The sequence below is a fragment of the Ornithodoros turicata genome, unplaced genomic scaffold (assembly GCF_037126465.1).
Source record: "Ornithodoros turicata isolate Travis unplaced genomic scaffold, ASM3712646v1 Chromosome15, whole genome shotgun sequence".
Taxonomy (NCBI): Eukaryota; Metazoa; Arthropoda; class Arachnida; order Ixodida; family Argasidae; genus Ornithodoros; species Ornithodoros turicata.
In genome coordinates this window covers 429,879-457,210 of record NW_026999318.1, presented here as the reverse complement: position 1 = coordinate 457,210, position 27,332 = coordinate 429,879, and the positions used below count along the sequence as shown (strand labels likewise).

Below are 27,332 nucleotides of genomic sequence, written 5' to 3'. Positions count from 1 at the left end.
TCAGGTCAATGAAACGAAGCAGTCGAAAAGGTACCAGCAGCTGCCAGTGAGGTGTAACAGTAGGATCTTCAGAACACATATCCGTTGGGAGCGGGTTCAACTCCCTCTGCTCCATTTCATTGACCATATTCATTATATTGCGCGCATTTCGGGTCAAACACCCAGGATTCAATGCATTTTGTTTCTTTTGCACTCAGTTTTCAAAGGCGTAATGCCTTCAGTTGTGCACATGTTCACTGTATACGTTCTCTGTTTTTTTTTCTGTTCTTCCTTCCTCTTATTTCTATACCAGTTCTGCATACATCATAGGATCACGCCAGAGTGTGTGATTCTTCAGCTTTAGATTCTGTGTTCTTCATTATTCTTTTCCTTTTCTTTCCTTCTTTTTGTTTTCTTTTGCATTCTTCTTTTCTTTGCCTTTTTTGTCTTCCCCCTTTCACTTTTTCCTTGGAATAACAAGCCGACATCCATCTAGCTTACCCTTCTTTTTTTTTCTTAATAAACATATCCCCCCCTGCCAGAGTACTTACTTCGCGGTGCGCCCTTGCCCCCTCTGGGAAAATGAAAACTCTCCGCCTCTGCAGTAACGTGAGATTTCCTAGCACTACATCCTGCGTCCTGCCAGGGAACATTGAATATCTATGAACATAACAGGAGTAGGCAAGCTAGGTGTTGGCTTGATGATGTTCAGATTGCCTAGAGTTTGAGGTAAAACACAGGACGCGACAAACACACTCAAACACAAAATCAATGTATTAGTTAAATTTCTAATTATCGATTCTATGCTAATTAGCGTTATGCTATGAGCTATGCTATATTAATTAGGCTAACAAAACTAATTTCATTTGTTGGCTTTATTTCCATAATTCTAAAAATAATTAAATTTAATTGAAAGTCACCAAAGCTATGCCTGAAACAAATTTTCTGTGCACTTCACAGGCCACTTTGAAAGGCAACCTCCTTCCCTTGCCTTTTTTTATTTCTTGCTTTCTCACTGTTCACAGTAAGGGTTTTCGATAGGCCTGCGGATCTCTGTTTGGTGTTACAATTGAACGCTATGTTAGGCACCTTAGATAAAAATAAAGGTGTAGAAGAAGTTAAGGGTTCTGGCCCGCATCTCATGGGCTCGCGGTGTAGGAATTCTGCCGCCATTGGGCTTTCCTTGTCATTAAACGCTAGGCACTCCACCCTTATGGACGTCTTACGGACGTCTCCTCCTTATTTAATAAAAGGCTTCATCGACTGATTGATAGCCTCGGATATTTAATCACGTTTTTATTTTTCCTTCACCTCTGCTTCTAAGGATGTGCTGTCTTTGGGCTCTTCTTCATGCATGTTTGCATGCACTGTCATGTACTTGTTTGTACCATATGTGCTATGTATAATGCAGTTCTACAGTCATTCCTCTGTCCACGTCAGTATGCCACTCATAACACGGAATTTAAAAAATCAATCATTTGTGTGATTATTTCGCCTTCTAGCAAGATTTGCCTGCAACTTCAACGGCAACATAGACAGCTTACATGTCAATTTATTCCAGCTAGTGTTATCCCTTGTTGCACAATGTGTCTGCCTGTGTTATTTGCAGACACATAAAAAAATGACGAAAGCACATGCTTTACAGAGGGCAGCCAGTGATGCAACATGGAGAGATGTTCTTCCATTTTGGTGTTGCATTTGTAATACAAACGACTACGGTGTTGTAACTGAAGTTACAGCAGTTGCAAACGGCATGAACCTTCAGGCTAATCAGTGTAACTTGCAAAAATTTTGCAGTAGATACGAGATGCCACAATTAGTCAGGTAATTCACGACCAGTACAAGAACAAAGCACAGACGGGAGTCACATTTGTACACTTTTATTAGCTACTTGTCCTGGAAAGCCCTACTAGTCCGAACTCGTCTGACAGAGTACGACACATTCTACTTGGCTCCATATCCAAAGTTGACATCTGCCATTGGTAGAGACATCGTCTTCCATAATGGGTGGACCATTTTCACGATGCGCAGCTCGCACGGAAATTGACAGAATGGGGCGGGAGGGGTGTAAGCACAAGATAATATGTTGGGGGCCCTGGAGTGAAGGTGAGATCCCTGTGGATATCTACGTAGGCAGCTCCATCATATTATCGCTCACACCCCAATGTCGATGCATGTGAGCATTTATCATTTCACACAGTTAATGGTTTTTGTAAGCACGTGAGCAGCATGCTGCATTTTGTGAACATATTAACCAAGCTAACCAGGTTCATCATTCCCTCTTCACAGTCAAAACCAGAGTTCCCAGAATGTACAGCTCGCATCAGAGTTAACGTGAATGCCATTCTGGCCTGCAGTCCCTGCTGCTGCTTAGAAGAAATAACGGTGGAGGGTGTTTAGGTCACCTCATTCCAGATAGTGGGGTGACCATCGTTAAGAAGGTGCCGTCTTCTACTCGGCGCTGCCAGGGTGGCTCTCTTTCTGCTTTGCAGGCTGGAACGGCGTTCAGGTTAACTTTTACGCGAGCTGTACAAATAGAATTTTTCTTTGTGGTTTCACATTCTTTTTGCGGAACATGCCTTTGCACAATTTGCTTTGTGAGAATGGCACTTTTATGTTCTGATTTCAAGGAATAGCTATCCAGCAAGGAATATTTTATGGTTGATACACTCAATGCAGATCGCCCATATTCTGCACCTCCAAAATGAAGCTACTAAAAATTCTGAAATAATTTTTTACACAAATGAGGTAGGCATGAAATTTAGAGGGTCAGCAAACGCAAATTCCATCATCCAACCCCATGAGCATGAACTCCAGGAAGAGCAAGCTTGTCAACTAGAAAAGTTTACCTTAATTTTAGCGTAGCAGGTAATTTTGAGACCTTTGGTATGTTGACAATCAGAACGTCCACCCATTACGGTCTACAGCAATGGCAGAGAGTTCTAAAAATACGAGCTACTCTGGAGACTACAGAGTGAAGTGGTGTCATAGGGGGCTTCAGGGAATGGCACTGTCATGTACTTTGGCTTTCTCCTCACAACATTATCACCGCACACATCATCAGAAGCCAATTTAGAGCGCAACAGTTCTCTCAGACTTCACTGCACTGCCCATTTCTCCACCAGCACGACACAGTCATCTCTACAGCAATGCCGATAGACGTGAAGAAGGAGCCTGTGAATGGTCATTGTTTAGCATCGCAATGATGAAAGTTAGAGGGATTGCAACACTACTGTTATCCCTGATAAATGTAAAAAAATGCCTATCTGCATCGGTGCGGACCTGCCTTTCGAGTGTTACTGCAAAGGCAGTCTAGGACGCGTACAAAACTGGCCACGAAAGAGGCCAATGCTTATGAGAACAAATAAGAATAACGGAGGCTCTTTCAACCCTGACATTGGAGCTTGTATCTCACCAACTGCGAATCCTAGAAGGTGTTTTTTTTTTACCTCAATTCTCTGGTATGCAGTACCATATGTGCACGATTTAATGAACCGCACAAATCATGGTGTCGCAAGCCCTTAACCATAAAATTCTGTATTTATTCTATGTTCTAACATTTTTGTGTGAAACGAGACAGAACTTAAAAACAGAAAAATGAGTCTATGCCTGCACAGCTCGCTCATGGAAGCAGACACGGTGTCTTCCAGGTCGTCACAGGCGATGTTATTTGACAGAGATTCACAGCCAGTGTTGTTGTAGTATTGGAACGTTTTTTGTGAACACAGTATGTGCATCAACTGAAAGCTTAAAGCCTTCCAATTCTTCCAGCCACGAAACATGACACACAAAATTACGTTCTGTCTCTCTCGTCCGTGCCTTTTTCATTTGAAACTTGTAGTAACAGTCAAAGATCACAGGCGACGGACGAAGACACCAGCATCACGCCCCCTTCTGCGACACTGAGCGTGAGGCGAGTAGCAGATCAGCTGACGGCGGGATGCGCTTCTGCGCAGCTATTTTTTGCCTAGCTCCCTGCATTTTGCTGCGTCTACCTTTCTTCATGTCGTGCCAAAGAATTGCAATACTGGTGAAGCAAAACATCCCAATACCAAAAGCAAACACTCTTCCAGATCAGGGAAAGCCAGTTTTTAGCAGAAGGTACGCCTCCCCCTCTTTGCCCTGTACTTTGTAGCATTCAATCTGGCATTGCAGTAAAGCGCAAAGTAAGAGAACTGTGGAACTCTCGCCACTTCATTTAAAACCCTAGCAGTTCAGGCCAAGTGCATTTCAAAAGAGGTGAGTGTTCTTTTTTTTTCTTTTTTCTCACAGCAGGCGAATGACTTAGTTTATAAATATGGCATGTAAATCACACAGGCAAGTCTGCTTGAAGATTCATCAGTCACCAGCAAATATTGGAACAGAACAGACGGGCAAATGTGCCTTCGGCTTAAGTGTACAGCCTCTCTCAGTATAAATAGTCATGGTACATTTCACTCTGCCACATAATTTTGAAGGTCAACCACCAGCGTCGACATGCTATGGACATACAATGGGAAAATATAGTTTGTGTCACTATTGATGCAGACCTCCCGTACTCCCTCGCAGAATCTGTATCTCCAAACACTGAGAGCATCTAGAGCACTGTTTAATGTACAATGTTTCCTCAGTGTAAATCGAAGTTGCACGTAAATCTAGAGCATTCTGTAGCATGAAAACCTACTACGCTTCTCATGCTGGTACAAAAGCCTGCTGAGTGTGCCACATTTTTCAATTCACATTGCAATGCAATCGGAAAGTATCAGAAAATTTTTGTTTGACATTCGTTTGCAGTATTCTTGACACGAAAGAAGAAGTAGTATAATGACAACTAACAGTGCACAGTGGTTTGTCACCTATTCCTTCTTTATTCCGTGCCCGTCACACCCTGACAGGAGGCAGGTGATACCAGTGTCCATGTGCACAAACCCCACAGCGTACTAATGCAGATGTTAGTTTCCAGTCGTTACTACACCATTCATAAATGGTATTCGAAGTAGCCTTGATGGAAAGTATGTGTCACAGGAACAGGCAAAGTGTAATGTTTGAATTTCTACAAGCATTTTTTTTTCTTTTGACTTTCTTCTTTTCTCATACATTCGTATAATACTCATCATGAGACAGAAGCATGCTAACTGCACCTGCAATGTTGCTGTCACATAGCAGGTGTGTTACCACAGCCTATGAATTTTATCAGAAGAAGCCGATGATAGTAACGACGACACCATTTTCAAGGGGACACTGTGGAAGTGCACAATAAGAAAATGTTTTTTTAAATAAATAATAATAATAAAACACTTGTGTACCATTTGCAGTTGGCCCCAGAACAGTTCTGGCTTACAATAATTTGCTCATCTTTTAAATACACCACTTAAGACTTTCAACATATGATTTACACTGACAAAACATTCACATTATCATTTATATAAAAAAAGGACCGGACATACGAGCATGTCCAAAGGCCCATCTCGGAACGTCTCACTAATTGGGTGCCCACACAGCTGCTCTTAAATATCACATATGTGCATCAGCCTGGTAGGTTCCGTACACTATTCTAACACTGCCTAGTCCACACACACACAAACAGCACAGAATTGTAGTCGTCTTCTAAGCTGCTGACAACAAGGTTTGTGTTTCAAAACATATTTCATACTATTTCATACAGATGAAGCAAGGAACCAGTCATCTATGCCTCTATCTCTGGAGTGCATATCCACAATCTAACACCGAGGTACAGACACAACTAGCACTGCTACGGTTAGCCTAGTGGTTTCATGCTTCAGCTGGCAATACTCTATGTACAAAGGTGGACTCCTAAAGATTTTTCCTTTATAACATACAGTACCATTCACGAGCTCCAGACAGTTCGCTGAAATTGTCCGAGATTTCTTCGCAGTGCCTTGAATGCCAACTTTGCTGATGTGATAACACCTAGACAGAATGTGTTCTGCAACAAATCATTGCTGGGTATACACACCCAGTAAGTTTCTTCCAGTGACATTTTGTGAAATGTTTTGTGTTCTTTCCCCCCCCCCCCCGCACTCCTTTCTTTCCTTTTTATTTTTTTCTGTAATGAAACTCCAGTGCTACAAGAGATGTCCCAAATCCCACCTCAGTCCTAGTTGTGTGTGGATGTTAACCAAAAGTATCGTGTTACGCAGATATGAGACAAACGTGCAATTTTTTGCAATACTTGTCCTTAAGATTGAGGTGTCATTATAGTTAGCGAATCTCTGAGCACTCTCAAAGGCAGTGCTAAGCAAAAAAAGCATTTTTTGGCTGTCAAAGAACTTGTGGACGGTACTGTACTTCTGAGCACAGATAGAAGACATGGCCTATGACATGAACATCCAGAAATTGTCAGTGGATCACCTAGAAGTTGTGTCATCTAATGCCTGCTTTGCTGTATATGTTTGCATTGCTTCTTTTTATGTATATGCTCTCTGTAGTAGGTTTCAACATGGTATACTGTGGTACAGATCATGCCTAATTCATTTGTACCATGTAACTGAGCAGTAGGCAGTATGATCAGTGGCAAACAGTTAAACAGCAGTAAGACTTAGAGGCTCATATTCCCTCTTTTAACTTTCAAACCGGTAGTTTCTGAAAGCAACATTATGCGCACACTATGCATACTACACTGGGCACAATTCACAGTTATTGTTGTTACGGACTTTTTTTCATGGTAACACTGATATGAGGTAATGTACAGCCACCATCAGACCTAAGCGTCATGTGTGAGCACATGGCCTGTGGAGACGCCAGCCCCACAGAACGTTAACCTCTCGGTTTGAGATTGCATCCAAGACAAGTATGAGACTGGGTTGAGACATAGTACACCACCTCGCAACAGCAGCTCAGTTGAGCAGTGATCGCACCTACAATCAGTCTCTGCTTCACACTCATGGCTGTGCTACATGCACATTGTGAACTAGTCTCAAATCCAGTTGCCAATGCTCTGTGGCACTGGCGGCTGAGAACGCCATGTTGTGATTAAGTCTGACAGCGGCTGTAGTAGAGCACTGCACGGGTCGCATTCTTAGGCCCAGGCTTGGCCCGAGCCCAGCCTTCCTTTGATTTACTCGTCCAAGCCCGAAACATTTCTAGGTTTCACAGCCTGGTTCAGCCCAGCCCAGCCCAGTGTAGCGGGCAGTAAAAGTTCACGGTGGCTAACTAACGGCGGGGTAACACAGGCTCGAGCCCAACCTAGACCCTGCAATGTACGGGCCCGGGTTCAGCCAGGGCCCAGAATGGTCAAACTTGAGCTCAGCCCAGGCCCACAAAAAAGAAGGCTTTACCTGGCCAGGCTTGGGCTTTTGGGTAAGCCTGAGCCCGTGCAGTGCTCTAGGCTGTACTCCATTGCTGCCTCTTGCAGTGACCATCTACACTGTAAACATGTAGGTATCTGATGACCAGGAGCAGTGCTGAACCTGCATGATGGCATACTGGCCCACTGCTGCCACATGCAGGGACACATACACCTTGTGTTCACGTACTCTCGCATGCGCAGTGTTGTGCACGCGTGGTCTCATGAAACTACATAACTTTCCTACACTACTTGCATATTGCATATGCCGGTGCAAATTATGGTTGATTGTGAAGGACCTAATGTCCTTTAGTGAAAACTGCAGGATATATCCAAGGTAGCAGCCCCATATATAACCGATTAGTAAGGTTTGAAATGTTAGCGAATTCAGAGGCCTGTCGAAATCTGCACTGCTTGAGGTCATGAAGGTTAAACAAACATTACTTTGTTGCAACAGCCTTACTGTGGACTGCTATTTAACCTAATACAGGAGTGGGGCCTGTCTAGACTAGAACCTGTTTGCTCTACACACACTGTGCCCAGAAAACAAGGAAACAACCTTTAGGATACTCCCAGACTGCACCATGCTACTTGTGAATGGTGTGCAGTCATAAAGTGTCCATCTGCTCAGAGCCCTCATAGGCCCTGCTGCTGCCAGTGTGTTCCCAGCCAGCCTGAGTCCAAGACAGCCTCTCACTGTACAGGTGACTAGAAGGGTTGGCTGCTCGGCTCAAGTGCAAGCACGCTGACAGTCCTGGGGTACTCCCCACCTCTGAGTCTGAATAATTTGAGTAGCGTCCTGCACAACCGCTGTCGTCCTCACATGGAAGTTGCCCAAGCGAACCTGAAGACAGTGGCTCTGGCTTGGACAGTGAAGGGGGCTGCGGCGAGTAACGTGGAGGGGGGTCCGCAGCTGAGGGCCAGTCTGTTTGCTGCGGGACGGTAGACGACAAGTTGTCTTCTGTGATGGGCTGGAAGGAGAACTGCTGATCGGGCTGCGACGGACTCAACTCCCCAGAGATAGGAGGCAGGGACTGCTTGAACGAGAGCTGCCTTCGATGGAGTGCTTGCTGAAACACTGACCGTTTCTGCTGTAGCCTTTGGTACAGCACTTGCTGCTGGAGGGGCTTGCATTGACTGAGTAACATCCCTCTTCCCCCACTGTCACCACTCCACATTGTCAGCGGAACTACATCCTCGGGACCGGGCACGTGTTTCTGTTTGGCTGTGATGCAACTCTCGGGTGCTGGTGGACAGAACTTTGGTGCTGGCAGATAGGCTTCCTCTTTTACTGTCTGGCAGTCGTAGCAGGGGTGTTTTGCAGCTTCTTTGCTTTGCAGCTGGTGGAGTTGCAGAAATCCCTTGGCTCTCTCCATCTCACTGAGTGGCCTCTGAAAGCAGCTCCGGGGAATGCTCACAAGACCGTCTGAAGCACGACGTCCCTCCCTGTAGTCGACTAGTGGTTGACCCGACTCCTGATAAGTTGTGAAGAGCTTCGAGGTGGGACCCTCCCCACCTAGCCGTGTCTGAGGAAGGATGTCTGTAGGGGGCAGTATGCCGAGAAGGTCTGATGTGTCAGAAAAGCTCTGGTCTTGTGATGCAAACCCTGCGATATCTGTCTCGATTTGTGAGTCGAAGCTCTCGAAGCTGGAGGAGCTGGCCGGAGGGCCAGAGTCTGATAGGCTGAGGAGCTGTGTCAGATTGCACAGGGGAGGGCTATCACGATGGGCTTCAGGGATTTCTGGGTATGTGCAGACGGACTGCACGGGCGAGGAGGTGCGGGAGTCTGGGTTTTCCCCAATGTCTTCTTCGAGGCCCTCATCGATAGAGATGGTGGTGCGGTTGAGGGGTCCCTGGCTGCGTGGCATGCCATGCAGCTGAATGCTTGGCTGGCCTTTCACAGCCACTACGGGCACGCGGCACGTGGTGATGTTACCATCAGTAGTCTGGCTAAACTTGTGGTTTCGGACCGAGCTTATGCTTGGGTGGGCCTGCAAATGTAATGTGCAACATTAGATGTTATCCAAACACCCAGTGCAGAAAGTTTTATTGAGCCTCTTATAGATCTCACCAAGGAAGTAGAAAAAAAAAGAAACTTTGCTCAGAGACTCACACTAGTGTGATGGGCATGAAGGGTCAAGAAGACGTGAACATATATGTTATATGTAACTACCATAATTTCACGCGTATTAGCCGCGGCTTATGCGCGATTTTTTTTTTCTCGCGGGTGCTCTGCGGCGTATCCACCTATGCGGCTTATCTCATAGCTATTTTTCCCTGGTATTTTCTCCATACACCAATTTTAACGAAAGGGCCGACCACGACAGTGTCTCCATAACAGCACCACCCTGCCAGTGCATGAAGAATGCGAAACAGGGGCACGTCCACATTCGAATAGACAGACCTTCCTAGTGTCTTCCCCCAAGCAGCTTTAACGAAAGTGGTGACAGTGATTCATGTCTTCTGGAAGACCACTGACCCCTCGATCCATGAAAAACACGCAACAAGGGCACAATCCGATCTTGGTAGAACACTAGAACTGACCTCCTTTGTTATACACTATGCCGGCCTTGGCATATGTACCACAGGGTTTATAGCCTTCTTTCAGTCTCCGTTGGCGCACAAATCAGTGGCGTCATATTGCCCGCGGATTATCTGCCAGTGCGGCTTATCTGTCAGAAAATTTCCAAAACGTTCCTAAAAACGGGTCCTGCGGCTTATCTGCGGTGCGGCTTATACGCGTGAAATTACGGTACATAGCGGATCTAAAATAGCGCAACACTTCATTTTCGTGTTTTATTTAAGCTCTTTTTCACCATGAAGCATTCATATTAGTGCAGAGTACAGTTTGCAAGGCATAGAGCTAGGTATCTGAATACCAAGCTGCAGGAAAACATTAGGGCACCTTTAGGGCACTTGCTATTCATCTGCATGAATATGCCTGGTAAAAGTGAAGGCAGAAGTAGACTCTGCAGTTTGTTAACATTAAAAACAGAACATGAAGCTGTATGGTCACGCCATGCAAATGTGCAAAGCATGCATCCATTTGGTGTGATACAGTAGACATCTGTTAATTTGACTTTGGTTAATTCATCTTTTCACTCAATTCAGTTGTGTTCAATGGTACCGGTGACCACCCATACTCCATTGTCCAGAATTTTAGCCACGAACCAGCGCAAACGAGATTCCACCATTACTCTCTGCACAGTGTACCACCTGCAGGCACGGGTTGCATGGGGACTGCAGGAGAAGCTGGTGGAATGCAGGTTTCCCGTAGGCGCGGTATTGGTTTGTAGTATATTCGTGCAGTTATCGCTCTCAATGACACAACAGATATGTATTTATCTGTGCAGGACTGCACAGTAGTTGACTCTACGGACAACTAATGCTCTCATGTTAATGTAGACCGTTCACCCAAATTTTATTTTATTTTTTTCATCATTAAACATATCTCCCCTAATGAAGCTGTGGTGCAGTAGTTGATAATGCATTAATTTTGCCCGCATCCAGCACACATTGTTATATTAAGTCTCAAGATTCTTTCAACAGCCATTTTAAGAGAAAATGTGTACACAGCAGCCAATGGTTTGACCAGTTAAGCTCTTCATAATCATCTGTCATTATTCAAATTTCAAGCAAGTTTCAGCTCAGGATCCACAGCTAACTGCCCAAGTGTTCTTCGGAAACTACGAAATTCCTGTTGGGCACAGCGTGAACAAGTTTGAGTAAGCAACGCTGAAAATAAAATTATGAAAACCTTGTTTATGCAACGTAGCAGGGTTCTCAAGCATTTTAAAGTCCCCATCACAGATTCGTGATAACACAGTTCCAATTGGTTCCGCTGAGCACTTTGGTTCGTGTAACTTTGCCGTGCTATGCCAGTCAGTTGGTGAACTGTTGTTTTATCGAAGAGCATGATAAAAAATCGAAGTATAGGCCTTATGAGCTAACAACTCATTCTACCATGAACTAAACAATCAGAATTTATTACGCTGTTGAGATTACTGGTAGAGCGTGGGATCCTTGCCTAACACACATACTTATCATTTAATTCCGTAAAGCAATCATTGTTTTGTTCACTGCAACACTAAAGACAAACATATGTAGAAACATGTCCCTGAGTTTGGGGAAGAAAAGAAAACGAACCACACACAAGTAACTCAAGTTCTTGTAACTTGTAACTTGTAAGTAACTTACATAACTCAAGTTCTTGTGTTGAGTTCTGTGTGTGTGGTTCATTTTCTTTTCTTCCCCAAACTCAGGGACATGTTTGTACATTCAGCACACCAGCTGGCTTGCCTCAAATTCCTTTCTTCATTACAAATTTCAATGTTCACAGCTACGTAATATGTGACAGGCGTATTCTGGTATATATTCTTCAAGAACAGTGATACTCAACTGGAAATGAGAACAGTGAATACGAGGAACAGTGAGCTTGACAGGTGAAGAAACATGAGAGTTGTAAAACATATCATGGCAGAAACTTTTTTTTTTTTTTTACTTCCGTGTTAGTGCCGCGTAGCAATGGTGGCTCTGAGCGGTGTACAGATGTGGGCAGATGGAGAGAGGGCAGCAGGAAGGAGTGGGGGACAGGGGGGGTTAGTATGGGTCCCGGAACGACTTCAGGCGAAACTGTGCCGACATGGCAGAAACTATCCATTGAGCATGAGTTGCAATGTAAAACTCTCTCGTTCCACACTGCAAAAACTTTCTTTGCGTGGAGACTACACCACACTACAAGCAATACACTATGTTCGACAAACTGGGAACCACATATAGCACTTATAGCATCGTGGAAGTTTATTAGATAGCACATTCTTTGCTGACTTAGCTTTTTGTGCTGTTTTATTCCTACATCTTATGAAATGCAGTCACACAGAAAAACATACACTTATGCAGCGTTTTTAGTCCAACAGGGCGTTCGAAGGACAAGCTATATCCCGAGCTCACACCTTCGCCAATGGATTGAGCCGAAGCACCCATATTCTCCACAGCAAATGCCTGCATCATGGTGCCACAGTCGCTACAAAGTGGCCATGCACTAGATACCGCGAAGATTCTCGTCTATAGACAAAAAAGGGGGGCATGCTTATTCAAACAAGAAGGCTCGCCGCATGGTGTAATTCGACACATGCATTTTGCACTGCGCACCGTTGCAAAAGTTGAACCTGGAGCTCCATCATGAAAAAGAAGAAAAGTTGGAAACGCATCTGAAAAGTGCCAAAATAACTAGGGCCTGACTTTTTAAGGTTATACCTGATTACGCACGATATTTACCCCCAATTCAAATCGGCACAGGTGGGGTTTAACCCGATATTTCCCCGAAAACAGCTGGACTCGAAGTCATCACAGCTAACGTAGGACTTTGTAAACTGTGCTGTAAGTGCATAAATATGCCCATTCAAGCTGTCAAAACAGAGACCCTGCTGCCTCTTAGATGCATGGACTAAATATTGATACTCTATGGCTACTGGTGCACCATATATTATGCTGAGTAAACTGAAGGTTTATACCTGCTTCCACCCGATGCAACCAGAGTTCACTTTCGTCCGATTCAGTTCAACCCGATTACACCCAAATTACTGAAGCAAAATATAACCCGGTATTAACCCCCCCCCCCCCCTTTTATGCATTTTTCGTGTATTGGCAGGGAGATGCTGTTCCGGAGACACTGTGGGCCCTTTCGGTAAAACCGGGGTATAGGGAAAATACCCCAGAAAAGTAGTCGTCAGATAAGCCGCAGAGCGCAGGCGAAAGAATAAATTTGTGCATAAGCCCCCGGCTAATACAAGTGAAATTTCGGTACTCCTGACTCGATAATTCAGACCAATTCTATGGCCCCCAGAAATCTGGAAAATGGGTTGGTGACTGTACCTACAACTCTGACACTTTATTCCACCTGAATGGATTACAGCAAGCAAGAAGGACAGTACACTCACATGCACAGCATAGGCGGCCTGGGGATTTGCGGGTTCATTGCGGCGTAGGGCCTGCTCTGCCACCGAGCTGGGCCGGCGGGTGGGAGGCGGGTCCAGTGCTGCCCGCACTGCTACGGGCAGCGAGGGCCGATGGGCCCTCCACCGCTCCAACAGCAGGAAGTAGATTGCCGTGTGGTGGTCGTAACACTCCTTCATCAGAGACTGCAACACACGGAGAAGAATGACATCACAAATCACGTTACATACTGTCACTGCCTCTTACACTCACAACCTCTTCCACTATGCAGTGTCTCTTTTCTACAATATGTTCACACGACAGTTATTTTATCCTACGCTCAACGACAGGGCCCCTGCACGTATTCAGGCCTTCTACAATGACAGTTTGTTGGACATTAATAGATTTCATTCTTTTAGGGTTTTTTTAGACTTACGTTTCTAATGCGATTTTACACCGATATCTGTGTCCTGATTCTGTCAATTTTGATCAGTTGTCATCGCTTGACTATGTGTGTCATCGCTTAGGCTGTTGATGAGCAAGAAAATAAATGGGGAAAATAAATAAAAATAAATAACATAAATGACCATGTGTGTGGAAGGTGCATTATCGACAAACATGTTAATTAATTTCTTTCCTGACCATAACAACCCACATTGTGTCCTAACAACAAAGCATCTCGGAAGCTTCAAAATTCATGTGTATCCTACTGAACTGTTGCACAGCAATGTCAATCAAGAGGGGACGGACACGGGTACCTCTTTGGTTTTCTTGGGGTCAATGCCCAGACTCTGCATGAGGCGTACAATATGCTCATTGAAGTCCCCCATCCGGGCAGCTTCTCGGTCCGAAGCCCCACTGCTGATGGTTACTGAGGGCGCAGGAACCCCCTCAGGTTGCACCCACCGATGGCGCTTGATCTGCTCTATGCTCAGTCGCTTGCTGGGCTCAAGTACCAGCATCTTGCGAATCAGGTTCTCACAGTCTGCAGAGAGGAAAAAGTAATTGAGGAAAAGTATGTGAAAAGTTTGTTAGATACCCTGTTTTTGAGAAAAGATCGCAAGGTTATGCTCGCTGTCGGAACTTTGATACAGTTCAGAGAGAACACTTCACTAGAGCACTGCACGGGCCGACTTTTCCGGGCCCGACCCGGCCCGGGCGCATCAAAAAATGGCCCGGCCCGACCCAGGCCCGGACCTTCATATTTTTATGCGGCCCGGCCCGGCGTCTAAGCAAATAGAGCCCGGCCCGCCCCGGCCCGGTGACCTGGCGAGTAGATCCCGGCCTAGTATTTCCAGCCGCGACGTACGCGTTTCTGGCGATTATCAAACAAATTTATAAGTAAATTTATAAGGAGAGAAGACAAACATACAAGTGATGGCGGTTTAACACCGTAACCGCACGAGACCAAATTAAATCCAGAACGCACGGGGCGTTATCGTTACACTGTCAAGATTTTGCGGAGATAGAGCATGCTGTCGACAAACTGCTTCTCCCAGTCCCTATCCCTCTCACCAAGCTTTGCCAAAGTGATTGTGAAATATGTGAGGAGTGAGGAGCAATGTAAAGTGGCTTGGAGAATGTTCTAGAGGGTCGAATCATATGCATAATGCAGTACCCTTTGCTTGTCTTTGCAAAATATGCACAGGAATGACGCAAGCGCATGATGATATGAACTAATGCATCTCCAATGTGTGGAATTAGCTGCGTGGCCCGGCCGGGCCTGACTCCGGGAACACATTTGTCGGCCCGGGCCGGGCCCTGCCCGGCCCGCGGTGGTGGCGCATTTTAACGGCCCGGGCCCTGCCCGGCCCGCGGTGCTGGCGTATTTTGTCGGCCCGGGCTCGACCCGGCCCGGAGCACACAGCCAATAACAAGCCCAGCCCGGCCCGCGGGCCGGGTCGGGGACCCAGTGCTCTACACTTCACCAACAAACCTTGACCAGACTTTTGTCGGTGACATGTTTTCTCACTGAAAAAGGCTGAAGCTGAAGGTCAAGCAGACACAAGATTATGTGCATGCATTAAAAATGTTAACTAGTGCAAGCAGAATATGCAATAACGATGTGTAGTTTTCTTGCATTAGAAAATCACAAAAAACAAGTGTGGCATGGCAAGCGTTTGCTTTCGGTCACCTTTAAAGGAAGTTCTACTGAAACCAAACTTTGCAATGGCACGTATGTGTGTCAAAGAAAATGCTTCTTGACAGCTGTGTTCTGCAGGAGAAAAGTGCAGTGCAGTGCATTAAAATTGTAACTGCCCGTGACATGTACCTGCCAAGATCCGTGAGAAATATAGTGTATCATGCAGCATGCTACATCGTGCCCCCTTTGTAGTGGTTAACGTAAAACAATTTTATGGTGATTAGGATATAGGGAAAACACACTTTCCAACAAAGTTATTGGCTCCTTTTGATCACAATAATTAAATTACACTTGTAGCCAAAAAGAGAGAGAAGTGAAATGTGCGAGCAAAGCAAAGCAGTGCAGTACAAGAACTGGCTTCCCCGCAAACCATGGTGACACACAATAGAGTTTTTCCTATGCAGATGGCAAAGACAGGATGCCCTACCTGATGACATGAAATAGGGGATTCTAAACCTGCCAGACAAGACACGACTTCTAAGGACTTGGAGGTTGCTGCCATCAAACGGAAGGGCTCCACACACTAGGACATAGAGTACCACTCCGAGACTCTGAAAAGAAATGGCCACTGATTAGACAAATTTTCGCAGCAGAAATTATAGTCGTCGAACTGCTTGTGAAATGACATATGTGAGACCATCCTTGTTTTCGGCTTGGAAACAGAGTGTTCCTGTAGCAGTGAAGTACGTAGATAGGGATTCTGGGTCTGATGTTTGTGTCAAGGTATACTGAACTTTCGTAGCTTGTGTCTTATCATGTCATGTGTCAGTGACGTAGCCAGAGGGGGGCTCAACCTCCCCCCCAAATTGTGCCTGTGGTAGTGCATTTGGGAGAGAGAAACGAGGGTGAAATCCTCCTCTCCCATGTGAAGCCCCATAGAACCCCTCTCAACATGTTCTGGCTACGCCACTGTCATGTCTCGTCCGTAGCTTGTCAAGCTTGTTCTTGCAGTGTCAAAGGGTTCCCTGTGCATTTAAGAGAATAACAGAATAGACTGTCTTCCCACGCGTGTATGCCAGTTATTGTAGTGATCGTTATTATAGTGATTCAAATGCCCTTCACATCCTTCTTGAGAGTAAGGGTATATTAAGAAACACACTTTGACGTGCTTATCAACAGCAAGCTTCACGCACAAAAATTGTGTGCTTCAGCATTAAAGACCCGATAAAGACCCATCACTTTAAGAGAGCAGCAGGGTCCTAACTTGATCCCTTGCAGTGGTACATACAACAGGATTTTGGGCATTCAAGGCATTTCTGTGTGCCTAAGATGTAGATACTGCCTCAAATTACTGAGAATCACCACAAAGTGACAGACAAGCAATGCAAACACACAGTCGCGGGGGATTACCAATGTTCTTAACATATCCAGCCACAAATTTTAGGAAGATTCACAAATAACTTGAGTGACGGAGTATTTATTGCAAAAGATATAATGCAAATAAATGAGACCCAGAGGTACAAAAAATTATAAACTTGCATGCGTCCAATAACACAACAGCAAAAGTGTTCTATTTTTGGGAAGAGCGGACGTGTTTCCAGATAGCACAGGATGAGAGGCTTCCTTTCCTTTGTAAACATACAGCACCTGATATTGCAACATGCTCACTACATGAATGATGATGTTGCTTCATAATATTTCTTTGTACTCACTCTATGCACATCTAGCGCCTGCAAGCAACAGGAGGGCAGAGGTGGGCATCCTCACGAGGGCAAATGAGGGTGACCTCACCCTCACATCAACCTCACCTCACGCACATTGAGGTGAGGTGAGGAAAATGTTTCGAGAGGGAGGTTGAGGTGAGGTGAGGAAAATTTTCGAGAAGGAGGTTGAGGTGAGGTGAGTGAGGAAAATTTCCGAAATTGAGATTGAGGTGAGGTGAGGTGGAAAAATTTTTGAGAGGGAGGATGAGGAAATGTGGAGCGGCTATTTTCAATTGCGCGATCTCTTAAAAGGGCACGAGAGCCAGCTTTTTGTATTACCAATGTAGCAGAAATGTTACTGTGAGCATAGGCTCTCTACACTAAAATGTGTTCGCTGTAAGCACGTTAGTTCCAGACTTTCAGTTGAGTCAGATACATGATAGACGTGTCAGATCAGATACACGTACAAGTGAATATAGTCAATATACATAGTCAGTTGAGTCACATACATGATGTGAGACACATGAACAACTCAGTATAGTTCCGTGTGCTTTGAGTGTATAGATTTCAACAAAGCCAAACTAGTCAGTCTGTAAGCAGATGTCTTTAACGTATTATTTAGAATGATGGAATTTATAAGAAATGGAGGCAACAACACGCGCTTTAAGTGCAATAAGCGCAAATAATGGCATATATTTCGTATTGCCACAAGTTGAAATATTGAGCTTTTAGTACGGCAATCAAGTTAGGTGAAAATGCACAAGAGGTCTGTGTCTACATAAAGTAATTTAATTAGTAATTTAATTGTGAAGTGAAAACATTTTACAGAAACTGGTTAAGGTGAGCTCGACGAGGCACAAATCATAACAAATATGAATATATTTTAGAAAGAAGGTTGAGGTGAGGTGAGGAAAATTTTTCAGAAAAAAAATGAGGTGAGGTGAGGAAAAAGTGTTCTGGGAAATATTGAGGTGAGTTGAGAAAAATTTTTCAGAAACAACATGGGGTGAGGTGAGGAAAATAATTTTAAAAGGAGGTTGAGGTGAGGTGAGGAACAAAGTCCCCCCAAAAATGAGGTGAGGTGAGGAAAAACATCTGTGACAAAAATTGAGGTGAGGGCATTTGCCCACCTCTGCAGGAGGGAGGACACAAATGAGCAAAGCCCAACCTTAGGGCATTTCTTATCATGTAGTTAAAACTTCCAAAGGACAGAAGTTACCCAGGCCCATGGGACTGTTTCAAAGCACAAAATTTCTGCCACACAGTAAATGCTTAATGTGCCACTCTGGACTGAATCTTGTGCCATCAGAATCCTACCAAACTTATGTCACTGCAATGTAATAGTCTCGCATTGTATTTTCGCAATATAACGTTCCTCATCTTGGCGAGAAAGTAATTTTGAGAATGACGTAAAGATGCAGATAACCTGCCGCATGCTTAGCAACACTGTTCCTCCAAGGTCTCCCGGCCAGAAGTGCTGGCCACCATTCAAAAAAACATATTGAACCGACTTATCGCAACAGATCGTCTCCAACTGGGTCACATCAATCAATGCACTGGTCAGAATGTGTACGAGAAGGAGCGATAACTCAATACAATGCACTTCTGCCGCATTCATGTAACTGCAGCTAGAGGCATGGACTGGTGAGGTACTTGCACCCTTGCTAGGAGACAAGAACTTGCATGAATGATGGCAGAAACCAAATACCGTATTTGTTTGCATATAAGACGCACATTTTTTACCCAAAAACATCACATCATTGAGGGGGTGCCTTCAATACACGGGGGAAAATTGGAACCCTACACGTAACTCCCATTTTATTCGGAGATATCCGGGGCTATCTCTCCAGAATCGAACATCGCGTTTCTCCCAGATCAAATCGTCCTCTGTTCTATCACGTGCTTTTATCAAGCATAGACACAATACTCCACAATGTCCGTCGCATTCGTTGTTCATCACTCTGGTGCCAGGCGCTCCTTCTCGTTGACTGCACGATCTGGGCGCGATACGATCCGGCTGTGCTACTGAAGTCTGAGCGCTCCAGTTTGGGTGCGTTCAATACGTGAGTAAATACGGTATATGACGCCTTGCCAGTCCTTTCAAAGGTGGAAATGTGGAATGTTCACTAACGGCATTTATATTTTGAGTACACAGTTTTTCAGCGACGTCAATATTTAGTACAAAGTAAAATAAATACAGGGTTCGCCAAGATAAACTTCAGGGTTTGTAACTGAGATAAAACAAATAGAAACAGTGTCGGGAAGCTTAAGTAAATGTTAGAGGACGTATTATGCCCCAGAATTTTATGTATGTCAGTACTGCCACTTGGTCCATTTCTCTGCGGATAAATTGTGAAAATTTAAAAAAAATGCCACTGCCTAACATTTCCAATCGGCTGTACCTATGTTTCAGCTCCTTCCGCCAGACGGAGAAACTGTCGAACGCGGCATTGCAGACGACTTTGCACAGTAGTCATCTGCATTCAGTTCCATTTGTTCACTTGGTCTGATATCGTCTGCGAAACCGCGTTCGACCGTTTTGCCATCTCACAGAAGGAGCTGAAACACAGGTATAGCTGATTGGAAATGTTAGGCAGTGGCGTTTTTTTTTTTATTTTCACAATTTGTCTGTAGAGAAACGGACCAAGTGGCAGTATCGACATAAATTTTGGGGGCATAATATGTCCTCTAGCACCTACTTTAACTTCCCGACACTTATTCTATTTTCTCCGTTACAAACCCTGAAGTTTATCTTGGCGAACCTGTACAGTTTTTTGGTTCATGTTTCACTTTGAGCTGTGTTTCATGGGGTATTTCCTTGGAGTCTAGGAAATACTTTTTTAAAGGCTCTTTGCACATAAAAACAAACTTTATTAGCTACTGAGATAAATGCTGTGCTCTGAGAGGCTAATAAAAGCCTGATCGTGGGCACACAGAAAGCGTGACACAACACAAGCACGACCGACTGATTTAGCTGTGTCGTGCTTTCTATGTGTCCACGCTCAGGCTCTTATTAGCAGGGAGTTTCTCAACCAGCTTGCCTGTATATATGCCATTTTACCTTGGGCTAACTCTGATTGTTGGCAAAAAAAGGCTCCAATGTCGCTAGAGTTTTTTTCACTTTACTTGTTTTTCCTCTCTCTCTCATTGCTGGCAGGAATCCACAAAAGTTTTTCATTGCCATATTTTCTATGGCAACTGAAGTAAAATTTAAACTTAATGGATCTCACTTTAAAGCAACAGCAAGGGACTGTGGCGACAGCCTGGTCCCAAAACAAAGACAAATAATGCTGCCATGAGCTTTCTTATGATGATCACGGTTACCGTGCAAGTATTTCAAAATTCCAATTATTAATAATGGAATTTTTCTGGGCAGTACTTTTACTGGGTTGATGTCACTGTAGCTCCTGGTTTTTGTTCTGCAAAGCAATCGAGCCACCAAAGCCGGACACAACTTGCTGATTACGTTTAAAAACATCAGAAAACAGTCCTCAATCAACCTCAACACCCTTGTGATGTCTGCCAAGCTTCAGTAGCTCATGCCTATACTTGAAAATCCTAAAATTGAATATCGAATTGAAACTTGAATTGTATAACGGAAAAAAAAAAAAAAAAAAAGAACTGAAACCCTGTCCATTATTTTCTTTGTTATTTATTTGATTAAATATATAATTTCTATAGACTGCGACTGTAAACCAAATCTCAGACTCTAAACCAACATAATGGTGCCTCTTGTGTCCTTTCTCAAGTACTGCTCGAAGCACTACCAGAGAGCTAGGGTGTATTCAACAGTGACAAAAGTATATGTAGCGCGTGAAGAAATGAGACAGAAGTTGCACACATACCCATACATCTATCTCTGGGCCTATGTATCTTTTTCCTTCAAAGACTTCAGGGGCTGCATAGGGAGGGCTTCCACACCATGTGGTTAAGTGGTTGTTGGCAGAAAAGAAGTTGCTGAATCCAAAGTCTGCACAAAGACATTCAAATCAATGGAAGAAACAAGTGAACAGGTTGGTGCATAATTCCTCAACAATGACAAAAAGTAGGGAACAGGCTTGTATGTGTACTTTTGTAATTTTTGGCACTTTTGGAAGAAAGGTCTGTGGAGTATCGGATAAAAAAATGCTTCATAAAATACCCTGAACGGATCATCTATTGACTCCAATTACCTTAAGTTTTGTTCGCACAGGGCGGTCATTACAAGTGCTGTGGTGTCCTGGCAAGGACCCTTAAACCATGACCCATATGCAGCTCTCACACAAGTTATTCATTGCAGAATGTTTCCAAGAGGAGTTACAATTTTAATCTGATGTGGGACATACCTGCAAGTTTTACGTTCATGTTGGTGTCCAGCAACAAATTTTCTGCCTGAAATGTGGAAAAGTATATACCTGTTTACATGTACACAAAATATTAGTCCACATTATAAACTTCATATGGACTACAATGTAGTAACTAAAAGCAAATATCTGTCCAGCTTCCTTGTCCAAACAAAATTTTGTCTCGCACAGCGTATAAATGTATTATGAAGTCACAACAATAAGTGAGAAAACTAGCGTATTACGCACAAATTAGCGCACTATGCGAGGCTATATGGAGTCGAACCTCGGTATAACGAAATTCGCGGGGATTTCTTTCGTTCTTAGACAACGAGATTTGGCCGAGGGGATTTCTTTCGTTGTATCGAATATTTTGTTGTATCGAAATTGATGAAATTTGAATAGATTTATTCCGCGAATTAAAGGCACAAGCAACATAAACGTGCATATGGAGTAACATCGCGATTATATACGATCACGGAATTTTTTTTAAGTCCGCGCACGAACGCAGTATAAATAACGTGTTACATTTCAGGGTACATAGTATGAACACTTTTCCGTGCCGCTATGAACGATACGCGTGCGCATCACTCGTACCTGCGACGGAAACTACACTCCGTGAATCGGCCGCCGCCCACTCCTGCATCTACCTCTCCGGGTACACCGTCGCCGGCTAGCAGACGACCAGCGGCGCGCACAACGCAAGCCCAATTACTGCAGGCGACTATCTTTTGCCTTGCCTACATAAGGTGGTTGAGGAGAGAGACAGAACAGAAGCATCGCACAAAGTACCATGCGCGTGAAAAACTCTCGTTCTAGCGGGTGTTAAAATCATGACTTAAAATACCATGGCAGCCTTACGGGGAATGTCAATTACTTCGTTATATCGCGCTTCGCTGTAACGAGGTTTGACTCATTACATTCACATGCAAGCATCTGTTTATCTCAATCAGGTTCGTGAGGTCGTCGGCAGACATCAGATAACTCTAGGGCTGGACAACAGATAAAAATGATATGATATGTGGATGAAGTATAATAGGTAGGAAAATATCTAGGAAAATAAATAACTAGGAAAAAACAAAGCCATAATATGAAATGGAGCCAGAGCCAAAAACTGTTCAAGGACAATTTTCTATCGATGTGCAACTGCAAGTCAGCACTAACTATCAATTTACTCAAAAAAGAAAAATAGTAACACAAGCTGTGGCTAACGATTGCTTTTTCTTCCGGCCTCCTAGAGCCTCTGTGGTCCACAAAAGCAGCAAAAGTAAAAAAAATAAAAAAGAAACACTATGAAAGTTCTATATTTCTTGGCTCTCTGATTTTTTCATACGCAAACAATACAAAAAGTAAAATGGAATGTGTCAGTTTTCACTAAGAGGGAACTGAGTGGATAAATAAAAGAAAATACTATTATGGGACACGATACAAGGCAATAGTTTTGAGACCCCTTTAAGTTTGTTCCTCAACGCATCTTTCATTACAGGCGAGAAATTTGAGGGTGTACTTGCCTTCAGGTCCCTGTGAACTACTTTGTGGTTGTGACAGTATTCTATGGCTGACAACACCTGCCAGAACTTGCGCCTTGCCATGGGCTCTGGCATGCGGCCGTGCGTTGAGATGAAATCTGAATGTAAAAGGACATGACTTATGAGAAGCTCTTGATTTTGTATGGCTACATTTTTTTCGTTCTCCTACCGCTCTTGTAAAGTACTTATACAGGGTGTCCACGCTAAGTGTGAACATATTTTTTAAAAATATATATAACACTTTTTCCAAGATGAAATCAATTGCAATATAGCATATGCTGAAGGGCACTCCCTAGCAGGGCATTAGCAAAGTCCAAAGGCAATGTCTTAATTAACTTTCATTATTTAACTTTTTAATTATAAAAGCTACAAAGTTGTCCCAATGAGAACCTCTGTTCCTTTCGGTCACCTGATATCGTAGCCGTTTTCAGAACAAAAATCCGTCCCATAGATCGCCCGCAAAAAATTAGTGAAGGAACGCCATTTTTTTCTTTATTTTGTTCATTGCGCATCTTCGCAGACGCGTATTTCCTTCATCCCCAACGTGAGAGGGGAAAGGAGTACGGTGCTGCCCCATGCGTCGAATATGATCTTTAACTTGCGGAAACAAAACAAACACAAATGTATCGGGTGACTCTATCGAAACTGGCCTTATCTTGTGTTGCATTTTCTGTTTCCTTTTAATCTTTTTCCAGGACGCGAGAGACGATAGTGTGCTCTTTCTCCCTCTCACATTGGGGGTGAAAGAAAGACGCGTCTTCTAAGAAGCTTAATGAACAAAAAAAGGAAAAAAATGGCGTTCCTTCGCGAATTTTTTGCGGGCGATCTATCGAACGAATTTTTGTTCTGAAAACGGCTACGATATCAGGTTACCGAAAGGAACCGATGTTCTCATTGGAACAACTTTGTAGCTTTTATAATTAAAAAGTTAATTAATGAAAGTTAATTAAGACATTGCCTTTGGACTTTGCTAATGCCCTGCTAGGGAGTGCCCTTTAGCGGTATCATCTCACATGGCCTAAGTGTGCATAAGGCCCAAGTGATCAGAACGCCCAAACGTTCATAAGACCCGAAAAAAATTTGGGCCTTTTGAGCATTTGGGTCAAATGAGAAGGGCAGGGTAAGGTGTCCAGAAGGCCGAAATGCCCAGAAGGCCAAAATATTCATATGGCCCGAAACCCAGGAAGGAAGACTAGGAGTGACCTAGATACTGTATTTTCTTTGCACATATGCGCAATATCAATTAAATGCTGAATGCGACAGAGGAGAAAAAGGTAACTGAACTAAAAATATTAATAAAAGTACGGAAATGAAGAAACAAATTTTCAAGCAACTAAGATATAAATGTGACAAAAAGTAAAATACAAATAAATATTGAATCCTTAGAGCGTTCACTATTTCGCTCGGTACAGATTGGTAAGCTCTGTGCCTAATATATTTATTGAACAACTGATTCGTTTGCCGCATTAAAAGCTTTTCAACCTTCTCTGGAATACTGCTATGACGCCCAATATGTAGCGCTTTTTCTGCGAAGGTATCCAAGCCGGGCACGGCAGTAGCGTAGCCAGAAAAAAATATTTCTGGAGGGGTTCAGGGTTTACTCCTCGAGGGTTTACTCCTCGTTTCTCTCTTCCAGATGCGCTACCAAAGGTACGATTTCGAGAGGGGTCTGAACGTCGCAAACCACGCCTACGCATGGGACCGTTTTTTCCGCTCTAACCCACTGGTGCAATTTTTTCCAAGACCATTTGTTCCGTCACCAAATTTTCCGGGGCCATTTTTTCGGGGCCGTTCGACCAAATGGCGCTTTATCAAATATGCGAACACCTTCGAATTGATTCTGTAACTGAACCCTTTGGAGACTACATTTCACAAGGCGGAAGAAGCGCATTGTTTGTGTTCACGTGAGATGCGCGCTGCAGAAGGAGCATATTCCACTGAGTGGCCGAGTGCAATTGTCCAAAATGGGCACTGGTTGATGAACATAATAAATTTCAGTCGCGAGCAAAATACCAAGCCGTAGCGATTCTGTGGAATTTTTGAGAGAGAGAAGCTCTTTTATTGGCATTACATACGGAATTCCGACTTTTCATCAACGAATGAACATCATCAGTTACATAAGGAATGACCTTGAGGGATCAGACGCTATTCGCGTGTAATTGACCCGTACTCAAATTGATAGCTGAAATATGCGGCAAACAGTAACTGAGGACTACACATCAATGAACTCATAAACTATAAGTTGCAACCCAACAAATCGTGCGCAGAAATAAATACAACTATATATGCAAGACGCAAACGAGAAAACACATGAAATGTGTAAGTACAACGTGATCTATTCCGTGACATGAGAATATTCAGTTAATGTCAATCCGAGATAACAGCTAATTTGTAGCTTGAAGCATAAAGTAATTATGAAGTTGAGTCTTAAGGACATGCATTGATGTTCTGCTTTGTATATGCACTGGCAATGAATTCCATAACTTGACAGCGTAATACTGAAAAGAAAAGTAGCCGCAGTTGGTCCTTATCTTAGGTAAACCTAAAGAAAACGGTCGTAGTTTCTTAGAGGCATGGTACATTCACGACTCTTCAGAGTAATAAATGGTAAAGAACGTAAGTTGTTTCTCAGTTTGTAAACGATGGTACATAACCTGCGCTGAAGTAAAACTTTTACGTCAGGAATATTGAACAATTTAAATGCAAAAGTAATACTTTCATTATTTGGCGTAGCTAACATCGCTCGTAATGTCTTTTTCTGGGCAACATGCACAGGCTTTTAATTGTGGAATCGTATGTTAGGGCATAGCATGCGATGCCATAGGAAAGATGGCTTTGAACAAGAGACATGTAAACGCTTCTTAGAACTCGTAACGGCACGAGGAACCTCAACTTGTTTATTGCATAAGTACCCGAGTAAACTTTGTTGCACACGTGTGACACAATTCCTGCGCAGTCACACCTGAAAAGCGATTTTACAGAAAAATATTTCTCGCATATAACTCGCACTGATAAAAGTACCGCATTTTTCTGTGTACAAGCTCCGTTATATATAAAAAAGTTCTCTGAAGAAGTCCTGTGCAGGATGATGACGCGCATATGATGACATTAGATGGCGCGCAGGACTTCTTCAGAGACTTTTTTCAATGTATAACGGCGCTTATACACTGAAAAATACGGTCGAAAAAATACACCGTTAGTCTTCCTTTCTGGTTTTCGGGCCATATGATCATTTGGGCCTTCTGGGCGTTAGGGCCTTCTGGACGTTAGGGCCTTCTGGACACCTTATCCTGTCCTGCTCATATGACCCAAATGCGCAAAAGGCCCAATTTTTTTTCGGGTCTTATGAACATTTGGACGTTTTGGTCACTTGGGCCTTATGCACACTCGGGCCATATGAGATATAACCCCCTTTAGCATATGCTATATTGCAATTGATTTCATCTTGGAAAAGGTGTTATATATATTTTTAAAAAATCTGTTCACACTTAGCGTGGACACCCTGTATAATGTAATAACACACGGGACATGACAGAAAACTAACGAAAAAATTAACCAGATAAAACAATGGGTAACAAACTACAGAGTCGAGCTTGTTCATAACGAACTTTGTTTAGAGCAACAATCCTCATATTACGAATGGAATCTCTGGTTCCCGTGAGTACGTGGAACGAAATGTGTATCAACAAAAGTTCTGGCAAATTCCTTGGTCGAACAGGAGCACGCACCCAAGTCGGATACAGAGCAGCAAGATCCGATACGGAGAGACCAAATCCAGATCTATCACCGAAACACAATCGGACTTCAGCCAAGAGCCAGACGGAAGTTGTCGCAACATCCGGCAAACTAGGGAGTCTGCCCAACACTTGCCGCTGCTCGGTCTTGAAGATGCGGAAGTTACGAGAATGGTTCGTTGGTGTTCCGGCCGAGTCCGAGCTTTCTCGTCGGGGCAAGAAGGAGCACTCTGTCGCGGAGCGAGTTGATCGGAAACGGCCAGTGGAACACGCGAATCCAATCAGGACCGACCAGTAAAACACGCTTTCTCCGCCGCGGAGCAGAAAATGCCGTTCCAAACTGACCAGTCGAATTCGCGAATAGAGACGGCTTTGCAGGGTGCGGAAATGACGACGGTGCTCCGTAGGGGCTCCGCCCAAATCCGTCGATGTTTCTAGACGGAACAAGAAAGAGCACACTGTGATGGAGCGAGTTGACCTGAAACGACCGGCGAAACACACGAATTGGTCCAACTGCCAATTTTTCCAATCAAGTAAGGAAGGAGACGTCCCTACAACACACACTTTGTTAAACTACCGAGGTTGAGGTTCCACATAACCTGGGGGATCCCTCGATGTCCCGCACGCAATCACAAGCAGGGCCGACGAGAGAAATTACGGGCCCTGGGATGACAGTCCGGATGAGTCCTGCCCGGGCCCCCATCCTCACGTCTCTAGCAGACGTCGGGCCTTCGGTCAAGCGGGCCCATGAAGAGGCCCAGAC

At 44.0% G+C, this 27,332-nt stretch overlaps 1 protein-coding gene across 1 annotated transcript in view; it reads right to left on the bottom strand.

Moving 5' to 3' along the window:
• Positions 1-1,845: 1,845 nt before the first annotated feature.
• LOC135372419 (serine/threonine-protein kinase SIK2-like) overlaps positions 1,846-27,332 on the bottom strand; it is a 107,136-nt gene continuing 81,649 nt past the window's right edge. The window contains exons 4-10 of the mRNA XM_064606034.1: positions 22,814-22,933; positions 21,310-21,351; positions 20,830-20,954; positions 15,769-15,892; positions 13,957-14,183; positions 13,204-13,404; positions 1,846-9,255 (exon numbers count right to left, since the gene is read on the bottom strand). Coding sequence (XP_064462104.1) covers positions 7,873-9,255; positions 13,204-13,404; positions 13,957-14,183; positions 15,769-15,892; positions 20,830-20,954; positions 21,310-21,351; positions 22,814-22,933 — 2,222 coding nt within the window. The 3' untranslated portion in view covers positions 1,846-7,872. The remainder of the gene's footprint in view (positions 9,256-13,203; positions 13,405-13,956; positions 14,184-15,768; positions 15,893-20,829; positions 20,955-21,309; positions 21,352-22,813; positions 22,934-27,332) is intronic.